We start from the raw sequence: 19,188 nt of genomic DNA on the forward strand, positions 1-19,188 counted from the left end.
ATTCACAATCTCCCTTCCCTTCCCCTCTCGGCCGCGCCGCACCGCGCTGTTAGAGAGGGGAGGTTCTTTGTTCCTTCTCTTCCCAGGTTTGTTCCCACTGTCACCGAGTGAGCTCTAGAGAGAACTCCGTGACACAAACTCATTGCAAAGTCTAAGCTAGAAGAAGCGTCACCTTATTGTATCCCAGAAAAAGAACAGCGTTGAGATTTTAATTGTTTTTGGTTTTTTGTTTTATTGAGGGTGGGTTGTTTTTTGTTGGTTTTTTAGGGTTTTTTTTGGGTTTTTTTGTCTTTTTTTTTTTTTTGAGGGGGGGGGGGGGGGAGGGGGGTGGAGGGGTGCAAGGGGAAGGGAGAGGGAGGGGACAGTGTTTTGGTTATTTTTAATATACAATAAAGCTATGCAGTTCCGCTGTCAGTCGCCTCAGAGAGTTCCCGAAGGAGCTCAACCACATTCTGCTCAACATCGAGTTGTTCCATTGAGTGGAGCAATGGTAGTCTTGCAGATGGAGCAGTGCAGGAATTCAGACAGGATCTCCAAGTGTATCCAGTTCATCAACTGAAAGCTCCGCAACCAAATTGGAAGGGACCAGTCCTCTTGTGCCATCTGTCAGCTCTCCCTGAAACCAGCCATTCTCACCCACATCTCCAAAGACATTACGTTTTGTCCGGCAGTCAGAAGAAGCTCGTTTTCTGGGTCCTCATTAGGACCCTCAACAGGAATGTAGCTGTGTCGAGCTAAGAATCTTCAAACTGCTGGTGATACCTGTCCTGGAGTATGCAGGATGAAGGACAAAAGCTCTGCTCTCACATTCAGGGCCATCCTCTGACAGAAGGCAGCACTCAGGACTGTTCCCAAGGATCTTTTTCATGGCTTTCAGTTCAAGCTCCTGGTCTTCCAGATGACCTTGAAGACTTCGGGCCTCTTCAATGGCAGAATGGAACGGACTGGAGCTATTACGGAGATTCTTGTTTGACTGGGTCAGAGTCTGTCTCGTTGCCTTCCCCAGCTCCATCTGCTGCTTCTGCTGCTCTCTTTTCCCTCTTGCGTGCTCTGTGAGAATGAGTTTCAGAAAGCACTACTCAGTGACAGGAAATAAGGGGAAACTTGAAAGACTTTGCAACCTAAGTCCTGGCAGTGTACTGCCAGCGGCTGATTTGGCCGTCCAGGATCCTGGCACCACAAATGCTTCATTGCCAAATGCAGCAATAAGGTGTTCTGGGGAAAGGCCAACTCACAGGTAGTCTTTGAGCACCCATATCACAACACCAACGGCCAGCACCAGCGCAGGCAGCAGCATCGCTGAGACCGTCACCGGAATGCGGCGCTTCTGCACAGATGTGTGAGCAGCAGCCTCTGTGCTTTTGCCTGTGTTCATCCCTGGAAGAAATGAGACAATGTCCCACGTTACCTTCAGCTGTGCTACAGATAATCTCTCAGTGTGCTTCATGGACCCAAGAGGTCATTTTGTCAGTGGGTGCCTCCGTCTCTGGTGCCGAAGCACCGGAGGACAAGAAGGATTGCTTCCACCTCTCGTTGGGTACGGAGAGGCTGCACAGGCACTACCCGTGTCCTCCTCTGGGCCGAGAGCTGGGGCTGTACCCTGGGGTCTGGGCTTGGTCTGTGGGGAGAGCTACAGAGCAGAATCCCTCACGCTTTTCCCGGCATGCGTGTCCTGAGCTCTCCTGTGGGACGCCCCCCAGGCTGAAGGTCAGGCTTCAGCCAGCACAGGGCACAGCCAGAGCCAGCCCAGGGGAGAAACACTCCTGCTTCTTTTACATGTGCTCTATGCTCACACGCTCAGGTCTGGCTGCTGACCTGGTGTGCAAGAGCTGGCAGCAAGAGCCTGCAGGCACGCAGTGACTCTGGTTCGTGACACCGTATGATCATGGGACAGAAATTACCTGGCATGCCGGTTGGTGCTGCCTGCATTCCTCTGTCCGGGACGGGCAGTGTGGGATAACCGCCTTCCTGCAGCGCATCCGGGACCGGCAGTGTGGGATATCCACCTTCCTGGAGTGCATCCCTCTCACTTTGTTGGTCCGTTCCTTTAGAAAGAAAGCAGGGCAGTAGGATTGGGATGTCACGTGCCCTCATCAAAAACTGAGCTTCTCCAATCCCGAACTCAGGTAAAGTCCAGGGCCCCCCCCAAGTACACTGTGAGCCCCTCTGTTACCCAAGGGCATTTGGGCCCTCCCAGCTATTGGACAATGCTGACTCCCTCACACCTCTTGAGGAATCAGCTCCTGTGCAAGGCCCTCACATTCTGTGCTGTCACCAGCCCGTCACAGCCAGGTAGCTGCAGGCTGAAATCCAAGCTCTAACACACAGTCCAAGCCTTCAGAATTAGCATCTCCACCTCATTTCCAGCATTAGCAAAGGCAGCCAACCCTGCTCGGGATGCTCCTCCTGCCTTGAACTTGCTCAGCTGCACGGAGGGCTTTGGATGAACAGAAGCACAGCGCTTGCCACTTTGCCACTTGCTGCCATCTGGGTGCCAACGACTGCACAAAGCAGCTCTGACAAGTAATGGTTGTGCTGGGGGAGCAGCTGTCTCTGGGTCTTGGCTGGATGCAGACCATCTGGCAGCAGACCAGCTCTGGTGCTTGACAGCACCTGCAAGGTGATACACGGAACACGGCTGCAGCACGGCTCTGACCCATCCCTTCCTGCTGTGCAGGCTACAGCCTGCCCACACCTGTATATCACACCTCAGCTTCCCAGGTCCCACAGTGAACAGGCTGAAGTATACCCACCACGCTCTGCCTTCTCCATTTCCTTCAGCAGTCGCTTCAGGAGACGGGATGAGCCCTGAGAGTATTTTTCTTGTTTGGATTCATCCTCTTCTCTTTCCGGACCTTAACAGAATGTATGAAGTTAAATATCATGTGCATGAAGATCTGAAGATCAGTGGCGAGTCAGCCAAGTCAGTGAAGACAGAGTACTCACTGCTGGGATTCCAGTTGGGCTCCAGCACAGGAGGAAACCGATGACCGGGCAAGGCCCACACTGGGGGCACTTCTGCAACCAAAGACCCATGAAAAGTTTTAGTCACACACTACAGCATCAACTGAGTAGCAGAGCATACAAGGGAGGGCCTGCAGACACAAGTGTGATCAGACACAGGTGAGGAGAGCTTCCGGCACATGTGGGGGCCTCCTTTTCCCTGAGTGACCTGTAGGGTCTGGCGGTGGTTGGGGAATGCCACAGCCCAAATACAAAGGTCTGGGCTCCCTCAGCTGCAGAGGGGCAGCGGTAACCTTCCCACTGAAACGCGGCAGCTCTCTGAGAGAAAAAATACTCATGGCTCATCTGTGCAAACCCTTCCGGGCACAAACAGGCTTGGAAGACCTGGAGAGGATCTCCAGTAAAATTGCACCCAGGTAAACCATGAGAGCATGAACGTTTCAACCTCCAAGGAAACAGACACTCACAACTTACCCCTGGGTTGTCCCCCAGGCACAGGCATGAAGTCCGGATCCAAAGGAGCATCTGGAAAGGGAGCACGAAGCTCATCATCTAGAATCAAGAACAGATGAGAGAAGTTCCCACTTATATACACTATATGGTGTGATCTCCTTCTCCCTCAGTAACTGGATGTGGGGCATGGGAGAATAACTCAGGTCATGATTTCCAAAGTTGCAGGGTGGACAGGATGACCCGTAGGCTGGCACTTGGCAGCGTATGCAGTGCTCTCTCCAGGCCACGTGCCACATCTCTCACAGATTACGTGGAAGAAGATGCAGCCTCCCAGGGCTTTCTTACTGGGAGGCCTCTGATGGACAGCAAGGTCACACTGAGGCACTGGAGGAAAGCACACCTGTCTCTTCCCCTGGGCTGTGGACTGGGACTCTGGCTTGGAAACTGGGGAGTGCCATGAGCCTGAAGCAGAAATGCTCATGCACGCCCAGCACGCCTCTTCTGAACTCTCCCTGGGCATCTCCCAGGACGAAGGCTGTGCTGCAGCCAGCAATTAGCAGAGCTACAGCCTGGCATGGCTGGAGCCAGCCCTGGGGAGCAGCGCAGCCACGGGCTCTTGCCCGGCTCCTGCAGTGCTGCCCATCACCCCCTACCCAGCAACACCCCCATGGAAGGCAGGCCCCAGACAAGTGTACTACAGGGCCGTGGGGACACAGCCTGACTTCTTGCTCCCAGCGCTGCTCAGTTTGGGTCCCATCTCTACCCACTCACCTGCTCCCCGTGCTCGCCACGGAGCAGCACAGCTCTCCTGAAAACTCATGGCCACCAATAGGAGGAAGAGGACAAGGCGGGCAGGGTCCATGTCCGCCCCCACACTTGCACCACGCTTCCAACACCACCGCTGCAGCCACAGTGAGTGTCGCACTGAGCCAAGCCTGCAGCCAGGCCTTGTGAGCTCATGACGCAGCTCAGCACAGTCATAGGATGGGGCATTGTGACCTCACATCTCTGTGATTCCGGGTGGTGGCTCCCCGCAGGCTGCTGCTCTTGTGATGCACTGCACCAGGGCTGTGTGGGGCTGGTGCTTACATCATAGAAATGCAGAATCATAGAATGGCTTGGCTTGCAAGGGACAGTGAAGAACTCAGAACCCCAGCCCCACTGCCTCGGGCAGAGATGCAACCCACAGAGTCTTGCTGCCCAGAGCTCCATCCAGCCTGGCCTTGAACACCTCCAGGGATGGAGCATCCACAACTTTGCTTGGCAAACTTTTGCAGAGCTTCAACAACCCCAAGAAGGCATTATTTCCAGCCTGGTGCAACACCTCAGGCCACAGAGGTAGTGACGCAATATGCACAGGTTATCCACGCGTGTGAAACGTGCTGCAATTAAGCAAGCCAAGCAGATAAATCTTCTCCAGTGTGGAGGATAATGGCTGAAATACAAACACGGAGAAGCTGACCTTCCCACAGACCCGCCAAGTCAAGTGTCACGTGCTTACATTTTTGTTGATAGATCTGCAGTTTCATCTTTTTTTGATGGCTAAGGAAATCCCCTTTCCTGCACCAAGTGTATTTCCCACGTGTAACGTGCTTCCAAGTCTGATTTTAGTAGCAGATATTGAAGGCTTGCTAGTTGGCACCTCCCATCCCCAAAGTCCCAGTGAACTCACCCACTGCTGACAACTGGATGCTTGGTGGCAAGAGAACCATCACCTATAGGATCCCACCTGGGTCTCCAGAAACTGTTGCACCTTTGGATACATGGCGATAAATACTGTGTCCATACAACACCCTCATTGAATCAGAGCCTGCCACCTTCCCTACAACCAGGCAAAGGGCGCAAAGGAAGCTGAACTGCTGAACCAGGCACCAATGGGGTTTACGTGTTTGCATCAAAAGACAAAATACCAAGCAGAGAGCATGGGAATCAGATGTTGTTTCTGAAGCAGAATTAAGATTAAAAAAATCGATTTCATAGTCTGACATCAACCCTCCTCCACCCCTCCCATTCCCCCCCCAGAGCACCCCTCCCTTCCTTCCCTCTTTGTTTAAAGGAAACAAGGGGCCAGGGAGAGCAGGAAGGATGCAGATAAGGAGTGAGACCTCACGGAAGACATCAGGCAAGGAGGAGAATAGATGTTGTAAATACCAGAAGAGGAGTTGCATCCCCCTGATAAGAACAAGAGGGGGTCTGCATGCTAAACAACTATTGAATATGTATCAGAATTCTGAGAAATCATTGACTATGTATGAGATGTACCTATATCTGTGTCACGATTTTACAAGTCCATGTGCAAGTTTGGTGGAGCTATCCCCCTTGCACCCAGCGCTGGAATAAACATACCTGCTTTATAACCCATCTATGTGTTATAGAGTTTGATTCCGCAAGTCACTTACACCCCATATTTTCCCTAACAGCCACACTGGGTTATCTGGATTTGTTACATTTATCCATAGTTGCTGGCAGATGTTTCTCTCTCTCTCTGTCTTTAATCCCCACACAGCCCATCTTCCCAACTGTGGGTTTCGGTTAGGAGGTATGCACCCATAGGGTCCATGCCCTGCTTGTAGATATTTATCCTGCCCAGCCCCAGGTGCCCAATCTGAGGCAATAGTTTCACATCCCTAATAGGCACAGTAATATGAGCCTGGGTGGTTACAGTATCCCCTCCCTGGGTTTGAGCTTAGGCAAAAATAGTAACCCTTTTGGTTTAGACTGGGCTGTATAGGTACCAGGTCACACAGGGATGTAAGGAAGCTTGATGTGGGTGGCGTTGTGCTGCTATACAAAATGTGATCACTGTGAGAATCCCCAAGTACCAATGGATACCCCTAAGGCCCATCTTTCTCCACAATTCACTCCTCTGCCTCACTCGTCAACTGGGTTGCAACCAGCTATGAGGGGTTTTTTTAGTTCTTCTCAGCAGCAGTAGTGTTCTTCAGGGGAAGCCTTTACCTGGAATACCCATTGGGCTTGTCGCAGTGTGAGTTTCAAGTCGTCACCCCCGGGAGCTACCTCCCACTTCTCGTCACCGATGGGTCCTTTAACACGGCTGGCATGAGTCCATCCTCTCTCTGCGGTTCGAATAGCTGTTTCTGCAGTAAATAAAACAACATAGGGACCTTCCCCTTGTGGTGTTAGTGTAGCTTCTTTCCAAGTTTTTATTAGGACCCCATCCCCTGCCTGTATCCTATGGATTGCTATCTCCAATGGGGACTGCTGTGCAATCAGATCCTTCTTGTAGTTCCTTGCACCCATTCATTAATTGTATAAGATTTTAATTGATCATCTTGTAAATGGGGGTGACCAAGAGGTATTTCAAGATTATAGGGCATACCATAATCTTCCCTCTTTGTTTAACAAAGACTTTGAATAAAATCATCATATCAATACTACAATTGCTGGCCTGGGATTATTATCGCCTCTTTGGGGTTCCTGGACAGGAGAGGTGCACCCAATTGATTTCAGCGGTCCTGCCTGGGTGGTGAGGTGACTTCTTGGGATGGCTGATAGGAAACTGTTACATAAAGGATGGGCTCTATGAAAGCTAAGGCACAGGTGTTGACTCCTGCAGTCCCGGTAATTTCGTGCACAGACAGAGGCAAGGGAATTTAATTCTTGCCTTGGGGGGTCTCTTGAGTCTCAGGTGAGTCTTGGGGCTCAGGTGAGTCTGGGAGCGCGCTGTTGCTGTATGGTACCCTGTGCACTTGATGAAGTGCCAGCAGCACACCCCTAATAATTCGAGAATCAGAGCGAGGTACTCCAGAGGGAATGGGCCCTAAGTCCAAGAATCGTGTGAGCTGAGTAGTTCGCAGCATCATTCTGGAGATAAGGGGAATAGGAGCTGCCAAGTACAAGGGAAAAGCATCCCCAGAATTGTGCCTGAAGATAAGCCCCTTGGGGAGAAGCTTCAGAATTGGAAAAATAATCCCAAAACTGGGGATAACGAAAAAGATATTTAAATACTGTATACAAAAAGCCTAGAGAGCCACTATAGGGAAAATCATTATTTTGACCAAAATAGGGGTCTGACAAAGATTGGGCTTGTCAGACTTTGAATTTATATGTAAACAGTAATACTCCTTTCTCTGAAAAAGAATTGGCTTATGACATTGAATGGGTGCAAGAAGTAACAGTTCCTCACAAGGAGTCAAAGTTCAAAAGAAAAAAAAAGCAGAAAGATCATAAATGGGATCCCTTAGATACATTCCCTCTCCCCCCCCTCAACCCCCACAATTTCTAGATCAATGCAAGCAGCAGCAACCCCTCCAGAGAAGGGGACTGGCTGAGCTGCTGATCCCATGCAGGGCCCTAGAGGGAGGATGCACTCTCAATTACTGAGGGAACTGGAACAGCGTAAACAGGACCTGGAGAGTTCTCCTTTCTCTAATACTAATCTTACAAATACTTCACATTATCCTCTTAGGGAAGTCTCCTTAGGTCAAAGGAAAATAGTGAATTCTAAGCTGCCATTTTTACTAGCAGAGAAGTCAGGAGATTCAAGGAGGAAATTGATTCCTTAACTGGGGATCCCGTAAGAATAGCAGAGCAATTAAATTGCTACATCACCTACTTAGTAAACTGTAAGCCAGCCAAACACAGAGATCTTTGAGGACAAAATAAAACAGAACAGCAGGAAGACCAACAAGAATGACTTGGTAGAATAAAGAAATACCTCAGTACTTTCAACCTCCTCCTGCAAATAGATGAAACCTCCAGTCTGTTTGGACTCCTTAGTAGTTTATTTTAAGCCAAGACTACAGTATAATCGCTTACCGAAGAAGCAGGTATATCTAGAGGGCCAGAAACGACAGTTGAATACAGCTTCCTTTTGCATCGTTTTGGCTTGGTCTCTCCTTCTTCGAGACTTTCAGGTTCGTTTGATTTAGGAGAACTTACTGCTGACATCAGCTTCTTGGCTAGAAGAAATTTGTTTTGATACATAAACCAATCAACTTACTGGTTTTGTGAGTCTTTAAATCACTGAATGCAAAAAAAGCTTCGTAACAAACTTGGTTTATAAATGACACGTAAAATTTAAGTGAAAATACTCAGAAATTGTATTTGTTCATCGAGGTTCTTTATTGCTTCTATAGCTGAAACTGTTTATAGGTTCAGGTACGGCAGCTTAAAGCACACATTAAAATGGATTATGAAAGACAATCATGGCTCAGAAGTCACTGGAAGTCAGAAACTTCAGCAGGAGTTAAACAACAGGCCTAACTTTCGTGCTGACAGAAGCACAAGACAGAACCAACTTTCTCTGTATACTTGTAGGTTTTCACAAATGTAATAATGAATCTCTGAAGAGACGAATAAATGCATTTACTTCATAAATCAAAGGACAACTTAACATGGCAGACAAGTTCTCTAAGAACACATACATTAATAGCCTACAGCAGAAACAAGCCATTCTACAATGTCTAGAAAACATGGAATAAAACTTATTCTACACCAACCTTTAGAGTGTATAATAGAAGGAGAGCTTTGAATAAAATCTCCAACGTTTTGCAGTGTTTCATCCTTCTTTTTAGTCAGTCTTGAAGCATGTACTTGCTTTCTCAGGAAGTAGTCTTTTCCGGATTTCTGTTCAACAGAGATGTGAACATGTGAAACAAGAGCATTGTTTAAACTTCATTTTAGTTCAACGTTATTTTAAGTTGACATTTTGAGCTTTACTACTGACACCTCTGTTCATTATGCTGATGATACCACAACGGCAAGTAATGTAGACAACTTTATACCCTTTAGGGAGTTGTCAAAATCTCAGCTATTTCAAGGCATACGTTTCTTAAAGGTTCTTAATAAGGCAGTAGTTTCTTTAAAAGTAGCTCCAAGCTGTGGAGTTGTTTCTTACATAAGCTGTTCTAATTACATAAAATAAACAAACATACAAAACAGAAGACAACAGATGGGAAAAATCTACTACTCATACTCTGACCATTCCAAGGATACTGCTATCACATGTGAACATCTGTTTTTAATAACTGCCATGCATATTAATGATATGAACCTTAGTTTAATACAAGGGCTTCACTTACAAAAGCACACGATAATACACTAAAGCTTCTCTTCCCAACTATTCAGTGTGCAATATCCTTCCCTCCAAATCATTACACAGTACAGCCATTACACACTCTGGGGACAGACTGACTTGCCCTTTGGTTAGCTTATGGAATTTAATAGGAAGAGCTCATAAGCATGTAAGATTCCCATTCAGGTATACACATAAGGATAAGACACTGCTTCTTCCGTGTGACCACACAATTACAGGAAGTCCCAAGCTAGCTTCAAAACTAGAACAAAAACCAACCATTTTCTCGTCACTTGCAGAGGGTGAATTTTGTATTGACAGATTTTGTATTTTTCGTGTTCTCACTTTTCACAAAATCCTGGGAAAATAAGACAAGTTTCAGCCATGATTCTTTTGGAAAGAACAATTGATGTCACAAAAGTGAACACTTTAAACATTTTTGCTAATAGTAGGGAAGTATTTGCTAGTGGTAACTATTCCACTGTAAATCAAATAATAAATAAGCATTCAATTATAAAAACAGGACATTAAGATATCAGTATTAGACATCTCATGATGTCTAAAAAGCTGACTTATGTCTACAGGTTTCAAAGAAAATACACAATGGAGTTAAGAGAAATTCCCTTCTCTTAAACCATTATCACTGAGCTTGGCTATTAGTTTTGTTCATTAAAGCAGTTCATTGGTTAAATTCTTCAACTACTTTACTGAGGTAGAAATAGCATTTTTTTAATGCTTAAATGAGAATGGTAAAAAGGCATCAGATATTTTGTTTTCTGTTGGGTCTAGGTCATACCTCATCCATGTCATCACTTCTTTTCTTTTTTGCCTTAGGCATTTTCACTCCTAAAGGTATCATGCTGCCGTGCTGCTTTATCTCCATCTTATCAGGTTGCAGAGGTGTCAGTGGGATTTCCAGCTCCGGTTTTGGGAACCGACTAGTTTTGCCATTTTCTGCGGACACTCCAGAAGAGTCGAGGACAGTTCCCAAATGCTCCTGATAGCACAGAAGAATTTTAAGTGCAAGTGTTAAGGTAGCCATGAGATTAAAAAGCTATAAAGCATCTGGAAAAGGATATGTAAGCATTCGATTTTCCTGCTGTAAGAACACTTGTAACAGAAGGAGTCTATTTCAGTTACAGCAGAGTTTTACCCCTCTTTCCTAGAACTTGTTACATTTAAAATTATTTCCAATCTATGATCACAAAAAATGTTCTCCATGTTAAACTGAGCCTGATACTTTACAAGTCATTTTTTCTCAAGGGCACAGACAACTACACTTTTTTTTATAGAGAATGGTGGTAGAACTGACACGATTTTCTTCATCTCAACTCTGCTGCATCAGAACTGGGCAGGAACAGGAGCATTTGATTCAAGTGTTCGATTAACTTCCAGCTTAATCTTAGGGAATTTGCCCTTCCTCTTCTACACTAGAGATGTTATTTACATAAGTAAGGTCCAGCTGGCAAGGTGCAAGCCCAGTACAAGTCATTAAAGAACTCCATTGCTATCTTTTCCCTGGAGAGAATTCAGACATTCAAGCAATGACACCGTACTTAAGCTGAAGGCTATCATATACCTGCTCATGGTCAAATGGCAGCAAATGCACAGCTAAGTGACAGGGAAATGTCAGTATGCATTTCCCCAGCAGCACTTACTGTCCACAATCCACCCAATCCTGTTTTTCTCAACAGGAACAACAAAGTCAGAACTGAGATCACCTGGACTCCTCCTTCTCTATGGCAGGAATTCAGCTAGCATATCAAAAATGAGTTCAGATGCTGGTTGAACACATGGAAGACAGGCTGCTGGGGACATCAGAAAATGGTAGATGGCTGCTTCTACTGCTGCTAGTAACTAGCAAACTCCAGTGTCCCAAACACAGACTAGCAGCTTTTACTACTTACACTGTTCCGACCCCCTGAGGGGAGTCTTCTTCCTCTCAAAAAGTTACCAAAGATTGTAGAAAGACAAAAAGTAGTCAGAGCCACTTTATCAGGCTCTGCTAAGAATCTGAATGGAGTATCACCACCCACTGTATTTCCAAGAATTAAGTTGGTTAATAAATACTTTGTTTTTAAAATATATGTAACTGCTATTTTATGAAAGTTAGCAATTAAAAACTTATATAGGAATGATTAACATCATCTGCTAACAAAACAATATCCAGAAATCCTGCAGAGGAAGAAAATAAGTTCAATTTGCTGTGCCCGTTTCAGTGGCTCCATGAATTTTTTCCAAGTAACTTATCTAATCATGAGCCACTTCATAAGCATTAACATGAGGAGAGTTTTCAACAGCACCTGACAAAAATGCATCACACAATTGTTTCAACAGCTTTTATTCCTATCAAAGGCTATAAAAACAGGTGATCTGATCACCTTGAAAGGGATAAATAAATTAAAACTTGGGAATTGTTTAGAGAACATGAGATCTTTTCCTACTCATTCCTTATCAAAAGCAATACAATCACAACATTTTCAGATCTGAAGTTTCATACTAACCTCAGATTCATTTAATGAAGTGAGGCTCCTAGTACATGGACGTGACAAATAATTGTCTTCAGCTTTGCATCTTAATGGAATACTTTCTCCAGTTTTAGTTTTGCTTTGTTGTTTCCTAGGCTGTAAATATTTAAAAGGAGTAAAGATTAGGCTATGCATTAGACCTCCAAAATATCTCGAGTTTTCTAAAGTTACAGTGTAAAACCTCAAGCTCAGACGCCACATGAACACGTAAGCTGAAACACAGCACAAGTGTGGGAAGGTAGTAACATCTATTCATTGTGTGATCTTCAGATACACCCTACTGGGTCTCACTAACAGTCTCAGGCAGGATTCTGCCTCCAAAAGAGAGAAAGCGAGACATTATTTAGGGACAAAATCTGTAACGCTGGTCGTTTTGTCACCCATTCCCCCCATACTCTGCGTGCTCACCGCTGCTATGTTAGAACACCAAAGGCTAAACCTCTGCCTAATCTTCAGCATCCACATACGAATACATGGAAAACTGCATGGAAAAGTTCCATAATGTACACAGAGAGATGGTGTTCTAGTAAATAAAATATTTTTGAGAAGATGAGAGCTCCTGTTTGAGTGGAAGACAAAAAGAACCAACAAGTACTCATCACTGAATATGTAGTTAAAGGACTATATGCTAAGAAAAATTATTCTAGCTCCAGTATCTCCTAGGAAAACAGAAGAACAAAAAGGGGTTAACAAGATGTTAAGTACTTACTTTCTATAAATATAATCATACCTTTTCATTTACAGAGTCATTCCTTCTACTTTGTCTTTCTTCAAGTAAGGTATTTCTGGCAAACACTGAGGGCTACTGTGGTTAATGCGTTGTTTTAATTCCTTTATAAAGTCATCTTTGTCAGCCAGTTCTTTTCTTAACTCTTCTATCACAGTTGCATTATCCTAATAAACAGTAAAAACTGCTGAGTTGTGGGATTGGCAAAAGGAATTAACACACACAAGCAGTAATGCAATTACTTAGTAGCATCAGTTTTAGAATTGCAGGCTAGAACACTTAACTATTCAAGAACAGTAACATTTCACGGATTTGTACGGTCACTGTTACAAGTGCAGTAGTCACAGAATTGCCTGGGAAGTTGTAATACAATATATTTTGATTCTTCTATTTTACTTATGTGCTTCAGCCTTCATCTCTCTTAAGATATAATAACCTGAGCTTTTATTTGTTCCCAAATCCTCGGTACTGTGAGAAAGTCGGCAGTTGTAGGGGAAGTTTTGCTATGAGAACATCTTTCTTCTCAGAGAAAGTGAATCCAAACATTCTCAAAAGAGCACAACTCATTTAGTCTTTAGTTTAGCTTCTGAAATTCTATGCTACGGCTTAGATTGGCTATCCTGATTAAAAGCTGGATGTTGAAATAAGAAATGCAACTTCCAGAGATCATCCCCCCTCTGCTTTTTGATGCTTCCTTTAATCTCTCTCCACGTCCCCTTCTGTCTTTTCATGCCATTGTAGATACTACCTCAGAGAAAGCAAAGAAAGTAAGAAACCTGAGACAGAACTACTGTCTGAGTATTGAGCCTAGCTTGGGATCCGGAAATGCTGTGAAGTATCAGAAAAAGCTACAGATGTCCAGTATGACTGTAGGATCATAAGCATCAAACTGACATCTGCTTATCTGAACTACTGAAAAAATTGAAATTTTAGTAATTAACATAAATTCTGTTTCTGAAGAACAAAAATAAAAGCTGGTGCTTTTTTTGGTTAGTTGCACATGATGTCAATACAACAGTGTTCAAGAACAGAACCACACCCAGAATACAAAGAGCAGGTACAGGAGTTTTACAGAATTTATGGGTAGCTAATCAGGTAGGAGGAAAGGAGAGCTGACCTTGCTTGAATCCTTTAAGGCAGATTGTCTCAGTTCTGCTATTTCTGTCTCTTTTTGTATGGCAATAGAAGCCAAAGTTTTGAGCTGTTTTTCCAAAGCTTCAACTAACTGATCTCTCTCCTCACGCCACTTTTGAATATTATGGTCCCTTTCCTCCAGCTCCTATATTTCATGTTGAAAGAAAAGCATACACAGTAGAAACAAGCAGAATCTTTAAGACAGCCTAGAATTAATAAGTTTTTCATATAGCATAAATAAGGACTCAAGCTGATAGAAAGAGTTTATGGTAAGACATTTCAATTAACATATCGTGATGTCACTCAACAAGATCAGGTTATATGCATGTATTACATATGTATTTACTATGCAGATTATTGTATTTAAAGCAATCTGCCAGTGCTCTGTAGTGACTAATTATTTGAATATCTTTCATGGTCTACCACTAATTTCAGTTGGCCACTTTCATTTTGCTCCAATTATTTTTTTTTTTTTGACCTTTTTCCTGTTGCTTGGAAAACCTGCATCATTCATTTAATAAACATTAAGAGCAAGAAAAATACCTGTTTAAGTTGTTGGATAGTATAGTCTTTATAATCCAGCTCATCCTTAAACTGGTTATTAATCCTTTCAAGTTCATCCATCCTGTTCCTGAGGGATTCCTCCACAGAACGCATCGTGGACACCTGTAATGTAAGCACAGCTCACGGTTCATTAAAAGACTTCTGTAATCCAACCTGGCCAAATACTTCTTTGTTAAATACAGAGGAATTCACAAACAAGTGCTGAGTAGGAAAACGACAGCAAGGGCAAGGTTACCAAGGAAGACATGAATTCATTTTTAAGCTTCAATTTTCCACCCCAAGCACACCCAATAAACTTTCAGACTAAGATCCTGCAAAATGGGTTTTAAGATATCTTCTTGTTTAATAATTAAATTTTAACTATTAACATCACTGAAGCTGAAATTGAAGAAAAAAAATATACATGCTTATATTAAAGAGCCTCTGGAAATTAGTCTATTTCTCTTCAAGTAAATAGCATTCTTCTTCCCAGTTATCAGCGTTTTTTCACAAGACTTAGGTTTTAGGCTTTGGAGTTACAAACCTCGCTTTGTACTTGCTGAATTTGTTTCTTGGCATCTGAATGTTTGTCTTTTAGATCTGCATACTCTTCTTCTTTCCTCTGCAAATCTTTTTTCAAATTCAGTACAAGGGCAGAACTCTCAGAAAGAATATTTTCTAGCCTTATGTTAAAAATAAAGAGACAAAGAACATTATTGTTACACATCACATGGAAACAGCAATTACAGCTTAATCCATGCCCTGCCTGTTGGTTTCTATTTGTAAATAGACTCTTAAATCTATCTAGACCAGTGACAAGATTTAAACAATTACTTTTGAATTTCAGCTTGCTTCTCATAATCAGATGCTGAAGCAATAAATTATTCAGATGCTATTCTGAGGGATGTACAACAAAACCACCAGAAATCCCCATATTATTCTTTATTTCCTTGCACACTCCTGTTTTCCCTTGGAACGCAAGTAGCATACCAAAGCATCCTAAAGTAGTAGTTTGGCCATTGATAAGCATGCAGATGCATTAAGTCGAAGGGATGTTCCCATTAACTATTTTTAACTCTAGTTCATTCTCAAAGGGCTCTAAGTTAACTCAGTGGTTACTTACGATTCTATACGTTGCACTTTCTCCATTTCACTCTTTTCCTTTTCCCGAAGAGAGTGTTTCATCTGCTCCAAGCTGTTTTTCAGCTGCATAACTTCTTGAATCAGATTTGCTTCTTTGCTACTTAACTCTTCAAACTTTTTGTCTGCATTTGCAGACTTCTCCTGCAGAGTTGCTGTAACTGTCTCCAGATTAACAATAATAGATTCTTTTTCTTTAAGTAATTCATTGAGTTTTGACACATTGTCTTCCATTGTCTTGTAAGCCTCCAGGCGATATTCAAGCTCTCTTCTTTTTACCTCACAGTTGGCAACTTCCTCCTGAAATTGTGCAATCACTCTCTGATCTTCTGCAGTCTTTTCTTCAATGTCCTGAGTTTTCTTTTCTATTTGCTCATGTAACTGATTCACAAGATCATCTTCCTGACTAGTGTGAGTTGTAATCTCACATAGCTTCATTACAAGTTGACGATTATGATTTTCAGCATTATTCAGTCCCGCCTTTAGGTTTTCATTGTCTTGAAGCAGTGCTTTGATGTGCTGACTTTTTTGTGAGGAAACATCAACAATATTTCTGCATACTTCCCAAATCCTTTCAAGACTATAGTTAAAGGAGAGGTCCTGCACAAGATCTGAGATGGAAGAAGTCTGTGACTGAATGCATGCAGAACTAATTTGAGATGTCCCTGTCTCATCTTTTTCAGAGTCTGAGGAATCCTTTACACTGACAGTCAGTACCGATGGCTTGAAACTCTAAGTGACATTTGTATAATTCATCTAATTTGGTCCGCATTTCTTTTACTTGTGACACTTTATCAATTATATATTCTTTGGCAACTTCTATGTTGTTAGTTAGTTGGGCATTTTTGTTTTCAAGTGTCATATTTATAGATTTCTGTTCATCCAGTTCAGAAGCAATTTCCCGATAGTCAGCTTGACCCTGCAGAATTTGTTCACGGAGGGCATCAGCTGTTTCTTCAGAAAAAGAAAGCTCAATACGCAGGCTTGTTACCTGCTTACTGAAATCTTCTTTTTTATTTTTTTCTCTTCTGCATTGTTCTTCAAGCACAGTTAAATGATGTTCCAAGATTTCAGTTCTTTCCCTCGGTGCTAGTACTTCCTTTCGGTACGCGGAGCACTTTTGTTTCATGTGTTCAATTGTCCTTTGCTCTACAGTGTTCTTTTTCTTTCTCTCATTTACAACTACTGTAAAACAAACAAACAAACAAACCAAAAAAAAAAGGGGAAAAGGAATGTAGCTCAGATTGATTAAAATAATTATTACATAGCGGTTCACAACACCAAGTAGCATCTTCTATGTGAAACACTGTCGTAATATGCAAGCCATGCCCTCACATCACATAGTATTTGATACTAGTGAAGGAATTCAAGTCCTCTGAACACGTAATCAGGTGCCTCAGATTTCTATACAGAATTAAGAGCAAAAGGTTTTCAGTCTGGAAGAACACTTTTACCATGGCACTACTCAAACCTTCCACTCCACACCAGTAGAAAATCTAATTAGATTTAAGAAACATGGGAACGAGATAGATAATTCACAGCTATATTCTTTCTATCTTCCGTGCTTCAGCAATCCCTATAAGGCAGCCAGGAATCACTCCATCTACATCTAAATGGTAGATAAACAGTTCTCTAAGAAATTTCATTCCAACTCACAGTCCTCTTACTTTCAAAAGAAAGATAAAACCCTGGACAAGTTGATCACTTAAGTGTTGATATCTGTCTCTCTTATTCAGTTCATCTCTAAACAAAATATGAGGATTCCTACTTCTGTCCACACTTACTCTTTTGCATATAAAGTTCACTCATAAAGTTGTACAAATTTGCAGATTCAAGTTTCCATAAATATTCCATTAGCTTGGGGCTGTTTTTTTCTTTAACTGGTGAGCAATTAGCTAAAATCACATGCATTTTCTTTCTATCAAAAGCGACTTCTGCTGTATTTCATCATTGCTTTAGAATCCAGTTATGTCCATTCCATAATATGCATACTTTAAGTATTAAAAAAAATAAATATAAGTCAAGACTTACTAGGGATTGGGTCACCACAACAATATATTCAATGGTGATTCTTGTACAGTCCTTTTATTACTACAATGCAGAATTTTATAGTGCCCACGTGCAGCCTGCATTACATACAGATTCACATGTACTGCATGGAAACAGCCTCTTAACTCATCTAAGGAGTTTTATATACAGCCCTCAACTGATTTAAAAGTCATACTGAAGAAACAGCAGTGGCATATTCCACCCCAAACCAGGTTTTGGGTTTTGACTGCTCACCCAGCAACACTAGTGAGGGGAATATGATTTATAAGTAATCTAAACACTTTATGCTGAAAACAACAAGCAAGTACTAAAGCAAGATAAATAAGACTAGGGAGAAGATGTGTAATGTTCAGTCTAGAAGCTCCTTACAGAGGAAGTAGGGAAAAAGCATTATTACAGAGCATAGGAAACAAGACCTAAAAGCTCAGAGAATGGTGTAAATACCCTGAACTTGAAGCTGAGATAACCTAGCATCTCCTAAAACACTTTTGCTCGTGCTACTTATATAACTAATTCTACAAAAGAACCAGCACAACATACCTGTGCTCATTGTTCTACTGTGTATATTTAACACAGCTAAAGAATATATATTAAGCAGTTTTTGAAATTGGATGCTATTAATACTCACAAATAGAAGAAAATTTTAACATGATTGAATACTCAGTACTTCTTAACCGAAAACTTCATGCTGACATTGTGACTATCAGCTACCCATTTTAATTCCTATGTGGAGCATTGCTGTCATTAATTTTTAAATGAGAGCTTTGGTCATATGATTAGAACAAACCCACTACTATTTGGAGTATGGAGGAGTCCACATCCCTCCCTCAGTCTCTGGTAAGATGCTTATATGTGATGCCATTCAGTGGTCACATTAGGATTCAATATTTATGCCAAATAAAGGCAGCAGGGACAAATCATCCAAGAACAGCATCTCATCCAAAGACGGCCTTGACTTTCTCCCTTGCACATATTTTGCAAGAGGAATACAAGAAAGGAAGGGACTACAGCTAAGTTTTAGATTTTCCCTTCTACATTGTATATGCCTTCCGTAATTCTAGGAACACTGATGCTCAGCTGTGCCCAGAAGTGAAGTTAAATGCATCAGAGCTTATCCAAACCATTTTGCTCAAATATTGCCCATGAGCGAGCAATTAGCAGGTCGTCAACAATTTTGATAGTTGCTTCAGGAAAAACAAAACAAACAAACAAAAAAAAGCACTTGAGCAGCTGATGCTACTCAGAAGATCAGCAACAGCAGTTGAAACAATCCTAAAGAAACTGCTTTAAAACTATTACCAAACCTGCAAGTGCATCAACAGATGAGGAAAAAGCAGCAAAAAGGAAAAAAATAGTGCAAAAAACTTTTAATCCTAAGCATTCAAAAACGAACAGCATAGGACCTTCTGAAAAAGGGATATTTACATAACAGTTACTTCTATTTACAGTTTAACACAGTGGCTTTTCTCCTTATACCATAAGGTACGCGCTTCACAGCCTTTTGCTTCCTATCCGGAATAGGAAGCAATTTATTGTTTTGGAAGACACCCTGTTCAACGATGGAAGAAACTGTACCTTTCTTTGGAGGTGGCTCTTCCACAGTAGGCTTATCT

General features: G+C 42.6%; 2 protein-coding genes across 2 annotated transcripts in view; one reads left to right on the plus strand and one right to left on the minus strand.

Moving 5' to 3' along the window:
- The window catches only part of LOC146757493 (uncharacterized), a gene marked incomplete at its 5' end in the record, with an annotated part of 360,734 nt that overhangs the window by 241,378 nt on the left and 100,168 nt on the right, over nucleotides 1–19,188 (plus strand). The gene's annotated exons all lie outside the window — the stretch shown is intronic.
- Nucleotides 7,945–12,850, minus strand: LOC146757504 (kinesin-like protein KIF20B). Its single transcript, XM_085520759.1, has 5 exons — nucleotides 12,713–12,850; nucleotides 11,959–12,078; nucleotides 10,251–10,451; nucleotides 8,880–9,006; nucleotides 7,945–8,339 (listed from the first exon to the last, which is right to left on the minus strand). Exons 3-5 carry the CDS (start codon nucleotides 10,335–10,337, stop codon nucleotides 8,167–8,169), a joined length of 387 nt encoding a protein of 128 aa, XP_085376885.1. The 5' UTR covers nucleotides 10,338–10,451; nucleotides 11,959–12,078; nucleotides 12,713–12,850; the 3' UTR covers nucleotides 7,945–8,166.

Source organism: Coturnix japonica, chromosome 20 (genome assembly GCF_054131305.1).
Source record: "Coturnix japonica strain WE chromosome 20, WE-NBRP24, whole genome shotgun sequence".
Taxonomy (NCBI): domain Eukaryota; kingdom Metazoa; phylum Chordata; class Aves; order Galliformes; family Phasianidae; genus Coturnix; species Coturnix japonica.

Excerpts from the sequence above, each read along its gene's own strand:
- LOC146757504 (XM_085520759.1), bottom strand. The coding sequence starts at position 10,337 with ATGGAGATAAAGCAGCACGGCAGCATGATACCTTTAGGAGTGAAAATG. Across the intron at positions 9,007-10,250 it reads GAAGTGATGACATGGATGAG|AAATCCGGAAAAGACTACTT; the intron begins GTATGACCTAGA and ends TCTGTTGAACAG. Across the intron at positions 8,340-8,879 it reads TTCTATTATACACTCTAAAG|CCAAGAAGCTGATGTCAGCA; the intron begins GTTGGTGTAGAA and ends AATTTCTTCTAG.